The sequence below is a fragment of the Barbatula barbatula genome (assembly GCF_947034865.1).
Source record: "Barbatula barbatula genome assembly, chromosome: 21".
Classification (NCBI taxonomy): Eukaryota; Metazoa; Chordata; class Actinopteri; order Cypriniformes; family Nemacheilidae; genus Barbatula; species Barbatula barbatula.
In genome coordinates, this window is record NC_136784.1 from 20,965,521 (window position 1) to 20,972,268 (window position 6,748).

General features: G+C 53.7%; 1 protein-coding gene across 1 annotated transcript in view; it reads left to right on the top strand.

Moving 5' to 3' along the window:
- LOC306910786 (E3 ubiquitin/ISG15 ligase TRIM25-like) overlaps positions 1-2,478 on the top strand; it is a 5,247-nt gene extending 2,769 nt beyond the window's left edge. The window contains exon 3 of the mRNA XM_079485617.1: positions 2,347-2,478. Within this exon, the coding sequence (XP_079341743.1) occupies positions 2,347-2,355 (9 nt within the window). The 3' untranslated portion in view covers positions 2,356-2,478. The remainder of the gene's footprint in view (positions 1-2,346) is intronic.
- The last annotated feature ends 4,270 nt before the right edge of the window (positions 2,479-6,748 follow it).

Here is a 6,748-nt window from a genome sequence, read left to right on the forward strand (position 1 = left end):
TTGTCCTGGCTAGAGCTGCATTGTAACGGGTTTGTGGTCCAGGGTTTGGCTCAGGCCCTGCAGACATAGCCCCTGTCTCCAAGCAGGATCCCGTCAAAATCCCCTGTATAATGGAAAAATGCAGTTCTGTTAGGCTCAGCATAATACTGTGTATAATACTGTGAGCTTGAAATGTATATGTTCCCTTACCAAGTTCAAATAATGTGCATAAATGTGACTCTCTGAAAATCCTTGAGTCATGCACTGATCCTGGCCATTTTGCTTCCACATTGGTGACGTGGAGCATAGAGTCACACACCATCTAAGAGATTTTAGTCAGTCAACTGCATACTTTTTGATTTCATTACTTTTTCTTCAAGAAATATATTACTAATCAGGAATATTATAAATTGTAATTGTAATTTACCTGCACATTTAAACTGTGAACCCCCTTTTGGTTCACAAAATCCCCCTCATTGGGGCCTGGTGGGGCCTTGATGGGGACATGTGTGCAGTCTATGGCACCAATCACGTTAGGGAAGCCTGAAGGACACATACTGTTAGTCATACTTATTGGCATGGTCATTATTGCATGTCATTAACAATTATAAATGTACCTGCAATAGCAAAAAAAATCCTGCTTTACAACCTGTGGTCTTAAGTGGCTTGGAAATACCACAAGAACCCCTAAAAACTGCTTGAGCGCCAGGTAAACTTTGCGAATGGCACGACAGACAGCACTTTTCACCAGTTCTCTGCATCTCCTATAGTGTTAAGGAAAGTGCCACTCGCAAAGAATCTCAGGCCAATGCACACAGTCTGTGCTGTTGTTAAAGCCCGGCTCCTCCGTGTTGAACACGTAATGTGTGGTTCCAACAAATGAATGATGTAAATAACACCCTCACGAGAAAAACGGCATCTCTCAACAATGACGCTATCGCGCTGCGCTAAAGGATCCTGTCTATCCCGCAATACGCGATTAATTCCAAAAGCTCTGTGAATTATTCTTGCACATTCAAGTAAGCATGCTCCCGAGCAGGTTCAAGCTTACGGACCTGTTGCTACGACAGCAAGTCCAGGATGAGCGTCCAAGAACCAAACAATCCAAGATCATGCCATATCGTCAACAATCAAATCCAGCTAACTGAGTTAGCGATGTACGAAGAACGGGCCCCTGTTCAATGACTCGCATCCCTTTCAACATGTATCAACAGATCAATTAGACATAGAAGTGCTTTTTATCTTTAATTCAACACGACCACGGTCCCCATATGTAATTCACTTTTATAAAAACAAGAACTTAAACGGTTCAATCTTAGTGACAAACGTCTCATTGGCTTAAGATGGAAAAAACGTAAATCTTTCTTCAGGAGATTTCTTGTGGCTGTAAATCTTGACAGGTCCACACACAAGATGTTTTTGGACGAGTTCTTCTCTTTGTATTCTTCCTCCTCTTTCCACCTTGTCTTCCTCTAAGAGTTCCTAACGGTGGATTGCATATTAGTGTGGCTTTCTTGACAAGAAGAGTGAGGTCAAAAGAAGACGTCTTCATAATCTCAACACTTTTCAGATGTAAGCGTTTCTTACACACACACGAGTTTCACAACATGAGAGAACATGAACTTAATCTAATGTCAGTTTGTATTTCATTCTTACCGGTGCAGATCTCAGGAGGTGCTGGAGTTTAGGCTTCCTGAACGCCAGACATTGCAATTGCAGGATTCATATATTTTGATATTTGTTCATATTCTAAACTGGCAAGCTTGGCAAGAAATTATTCTCTCTTCTCTTTGTTTATTCTTTGAGTCTCTGTGTATGTTGCAATTATAGCTCATTATGATGAAAATATAAAAATTTGATCAATTTAAATATTGATAATATTAATAATAATATATATACTAATAATATAAATATTATAATGTAATTTAAAGTAAGTCTGTTTACTGAAATCGTGTCACTCACCGGCCATGTTTTCAATGTCTCACGGCAGCTATTTACATCATAGCAAGACAACAGGCAGATATTTCTTACAGCTTTTGCCCGTTGCTTCAACACTATAGACCCATGCTTAGACTAAATGAACACTACTTGAAGCTTTTGTTACCATACCTCAAACAAATGTACCCATGCCTTAAACAAAAGCGCTGCAACACACTAACACCAATCAGCCAGCTACAAAAAGCCCTCAGTTAAGCCATTTCAAGAACTTTGCGAGGAGGAGTAGGAGGAGGCAGAATAATTTTTGTGAAACATACCATGATTACTTATATTGAGATGTTTCAGTACAGTGGATGATACAGTATATACAGTAAAGTACTGTTAGAAAAAGAAGCAAACCGATGACCAATTGTGAATATATTTCTCTAGTATGACTAGAAGACCTTCTGAGGGAGGACGCAAAGCCTGTTCACACAACAGCAGGAACTTGCCGGTGTGGACCTAGTGAGGGCAGACAATGCCATCCGTCTCCACCAGCTACGACAGAAAATACTTGCAGACAGGCAAGTGTGAGCATCACCACCATCAGACGCATCTTGGTAAAACACAACATCACCATGAAGTAGCTCTACAGGGTGCCCATTTGAGTGGAACAGTGTGAGGGTCAAAGGACTTAAGGCTGAATATGTATGGGTACGTGTAACTGTCCTTTACATTTACAATACAGTATCGGTGAAATCCGGTAGTAGCTGGTATCTGCAGCGGGCAGAGTGTGAGCTAGTGTCTGCAGAGGCAGAGCGTGGGCTAGTGTCTGCTCAGGCAGAGCGTGGGCAAGTGTCTGCAGAGGCAGAGCGTGGGCTAGTGTCTGCTCAGGCAGAGCGTGGGCTAGTGTCTGCAGAGGCAGAGCGTGGGCTAGTGTCTGCAGAGGCAGATCGTGGGCTAGTGTCTGCTCAGGCAGAGCGTGGGCTAGTGTCTGCAGAGGCAGAGCGTGGGCTAGTGTCTGCAGAGGCAGAGCGTGGGCTAGTGTCTGCAGAGGCAGAGCGTGGGCTAGTGTCTGCAGAGGCAGAGCGTGAGCTAGTGTCTGCAGAGGCAGAGCGTGAGCTAGTGTCTGCAGAGGCAGAGCGTCGGCTAGTGTCTGCAGAGGCAGAGCGTGGGCTAGTGTCTGCAGAGGCAGAGCGTGGGCTAGTGTCTGCAGAGGCAGAGCGTGGGCTAGTGTCTGCTGAGGCAGAGCGTGGGCTAGTGTCTGCAGAGGCAGAGCGTGGGCTAGTGTCTGCTGAGGCAGAGCGTGGGCTAGTGTCTGCTCAGGCAGAGCGTGGGCTAGTGTCTGCAGAGGCAGAGCGTGGGCTAGTGTCTGCAGAGGCAGAGCGTGGGCTAGTGTCTGCAGAGGCAGAGCGTGGGCTAGTGTCTGCAGAGGCAGAGAGTGGGCTAGTGTCTGCAGAGGCAGAGCGTGGGCTAGTGTCTGCAGAGGCAGAGCGTGGGCTAGTGTCTGCAGAGGCAGAGCGTGGGCTAGTGTCCGCTGAGGCAGAGCGTGAGCTAGTGTCTGCAGAGGCAGAGCGTGAGCTAGTGTCTGGAGAGGCAGAGCGTGAGCTAGTGTCTGCAGAGGCAGAGCGTGGGCTAGTGTCTGCAGAGGCAGAGCGTGGGCTAGTGTCTGCAGAGGCAGAGCGTGGGCTAGTGTCTGCAGAGGCAGAGCGTGGGCTAGTGTCTGCAGAGGCAGAGCGTGGGCTAGTGTCTGCAGAGGCAGAGCGTGGGCTAGTGTCTGCAGAGGCAGAGCGTGGGCTAGTGTCTGCAGAGGCAGAGCGTGGGCTAGTGTCTGCAGAGGCAGAGCGTGGGCTAGTGTCTGCTCAGGCAGAGCGTGAGCTAGTGTCTTCTGAGGCAGAGCGTGGGCTAGTGTCTGCTCAGGCAGAGCGTGGGCTAGTGTCTGCTGAGGCAGAGCGTGGGCTAGTGTCTGCAGAGGCAGAGCGTGAGCTAGTGTCTTCTGAGGCAGAGCGTGGGCTAGTGTCTGCTCAGGCAGAGCGTGGGCTAGTGTCTGCTGAGGCAGAGCGTGGGCTAGTGTCTGCAGAGGCAGAGCGTGGGCTAGTGTCTGCTCAGGCAGAGCGTGGGCTAGTGTCTGCTCAGGCAGAGCGTGGGCTAGTGTCTGCAGAGGCAGAGCGTGGGCTAGTGTCTGCTGAGGCAGAGCGTGGGCTAGTGTCTGCTGAGGCAGAGCGTGGGCTAGTGTCTGCAGAGGCAGAGCGTGGGCTATTGTCTGCTGAGGCAGAGCGTGGGCTAGTGTCTGCTGAGGCAGAGCGTGGGCTAGTGTCTGCTGAGGCAGAGCGTGAGCTAGTGTCTGCTGAGGCAGAGCGTGGGCTAGTGTCTGCAGAGGCAGAGCGTGGGCTAGTGTCTGCAGAGGCAGAGCGTGGGCTAGTGTCTGCAGAGGCAGAGCGTGGGCTAGTGTCTGCTGAGGCAGAGCGTGGGCTAGTGTCTGCAGAGGCAGAGCGTGAGCTAGTGTCTGCAGAGGCAGAGCGTGGGCTAGTGTCTGCTCAGGCAGAGCGTGGGCTAGTGTCTGCAGAGGCAGAGCGTGGGCTAGTGTCTGCAGAGGCAGAGCGTGGGCTAGTGTCTGCTGAGGCAGAGCGTGGGCTAGTGACTGCAGAGGCAGAGCGTGGGCTAGTGTCTGCAGAGGCAGAGCTTGGGCTAGTGTCTGCAGAGGCAGAGCGTGGGCTAGTGTCTGCAGAGGCAGAGCGTGGGCTAGTGTCTGCAGAGGCAGAGCGTGGGCTAGTGTCTGCTCAGGCAGAGCGTGGGCTAGTGTCTGCAGAGGCAGAGCTTGGGCTAGTGTCTGCAGAGGCAGAGCGTGGGCTAGTGTCTGCTCAGGCAGAGCGTGAGCTAGTGTCTGCAGAGGCAGAGCGTGGGCTAGTGTCTGCTGAGGCAGAGCGTGGGCTAGTGACTGCAGAGGCAGAGCGTGGGCTAGTGTCTGCAGAGGCAGAGCTTGGGCTAGTGTCTGCAGAGGCAGAGCGTGGGCTAGTGTCTGCAGAGGCAGAGCGTGGGCTAGTGTCTGCTCAGGCAGAGCGTGGGCTAGTGTCTGCAGAGGCAGAGCTTGGGCTAGTGTCTGCAGAGGCAGAGCGTGGGCTAGTGTCTGCTCAGGCAGAGCGTGAGCTAGTGTCTGCAGAGGCAGAGCGTGGGCTAGTGTCTGCTCAGGCAGAGTGTGGGCTAGTGTCTGCTGAGGCAGAGCGTGGGCTAGTGTCTGCAGAGGCAGAGCGTGGGCTAGTGTCTGCAGAGGCAGAGCGTGGGCTAGTGTCCGCTGAGGCAGAGCGTGAGCTAGTGTCTGCAGAGGCAGAGCGTGAGCTAGTGTCTGCAGAGGCAGAGCGTGGGCTAGTGTCTGCTCAGGCAGAGCGTGGGCTAGTGTCTGCTCAGGCAGAGCGTGGGCTAGTGTCTGCTCAGGCAGAGCGTGAGCTAGTGTCTGCAGAGGCAGAGCGTGGGCTAGTGTCTGCAGAGGCAGAGCGTGGGCTAGTGTCCGCTGAGGCAGAGCGTGAGCTAGTGTCTGCAGAGGCAGAGCGTGAGCTAGTGTCTGCAGAGGCAGAGCGTGGGCTAGTGTCTGCTCAGGCAGAGCGTGGGCTAGTGTCTGCTCAGGCAGAGCGTGGGCTAGTGTCTGCTCAGGCAGAGCGTGAGCTAGTGTCTGCAGAGGCAGAGCGTGGGCTAGTGTCTGCTCAGGCAGAGCGTGGGCTAGTGTCTGCTGAGGCAGAGCGTGGGCTAGTGTCTGCAGAGGCAGAGCGTGGGCTAGTGTCTGCAGAGGCAGAGCGTGGGCTAGTGTCTGCTCAGGCAGAGCGTGGGCTAGTGTCTGCTGAGGCAGAGCGTGGGCTAGTGTCTGCTCAGGCAGAGCGTGGGCTAGTGTCTGCTCAGGCAGAGCGTGGGCTAGTGTCTGCAGAGGCAGAGCATGAGCTAGTGTCTGCAGAGGCAGAGCGGGAGCTAGTGTCTGCTCAGGCAGAGCGTGGGCTAGTGTCTGCAGAGGCAGAGTGTGGGCTAGTGTCCGCAGAGGCAGAGCGTGGGCTAGTGTCCGCAGAGGCAGAGCGTGGGCTAGTGTCCGCAGAGGCAGAGCGTGGGCTAGTGTCCGCAGAGGCAGAGCGTGGGCTAGTGTCCGCAGAGGCAGAGCGTGGGCTAGTGTCTGCAGAGGCAGAGCGTGGGCTAGTGTCTGCTCAGGCAGAGCGTGGGCTAGCGTCCGCAGAGGCAGAGCGTGGGCTAGTGTCCGCAGAGGCAGAGTGTGAGCTAGTGTCTGGAGAGGCAGAGCGGGAGCTAGTGTCTGCAGAGGCAGAGCGTGAGCTAGTGTCTGCTCAGGCAGAGTGTGGGCTAGTGTCTGCTCAGGCAGAGCGTGGGCTAGTGTCTTCTGAGGCAGAGCGTGGGCTAGTGTCTGCAGAGGCAGAGCGTGGGCTAGTGTCTGCAGAGGCAGAGCGTGGGCTAGTGTCTGCAGAGGCAGAGCGTGGGCTAGTGTCTGCAGAGGCAGAGCGTGGGCTAGTGTCTGCAGAGGCAGAGCGTGGGCTAGTGTCTGCAGAGGCAGAGCGTGGGCTAGTGTCTGCAGAGGCAGAGCGTGGGCTAGTGTCTGCAGAGGCAGAGCGTGGGCTAGTGTCTGCAGAGGCAGAGCGTGGGCTAGTGTCTGCTCAGGCAGAGCGTGGGCTAGTGTCTGCTCAGGCAGAGCGTGGGCTAGTGTCTGCAGAGGCAGAGCGTAGGCTAGTGTCTGCTGAGGCAGAGCGTGGGCTAGTGTCTGCAGAGGCAGAGCGTGGGCTAGTGTCTGCAGAGGCAGAGCGTGGGCTAGTGTCTGCTGAGGCAGAGCGTGGGCTAGTGTCTGCAGAGGCAGAGCGTGGGCTAG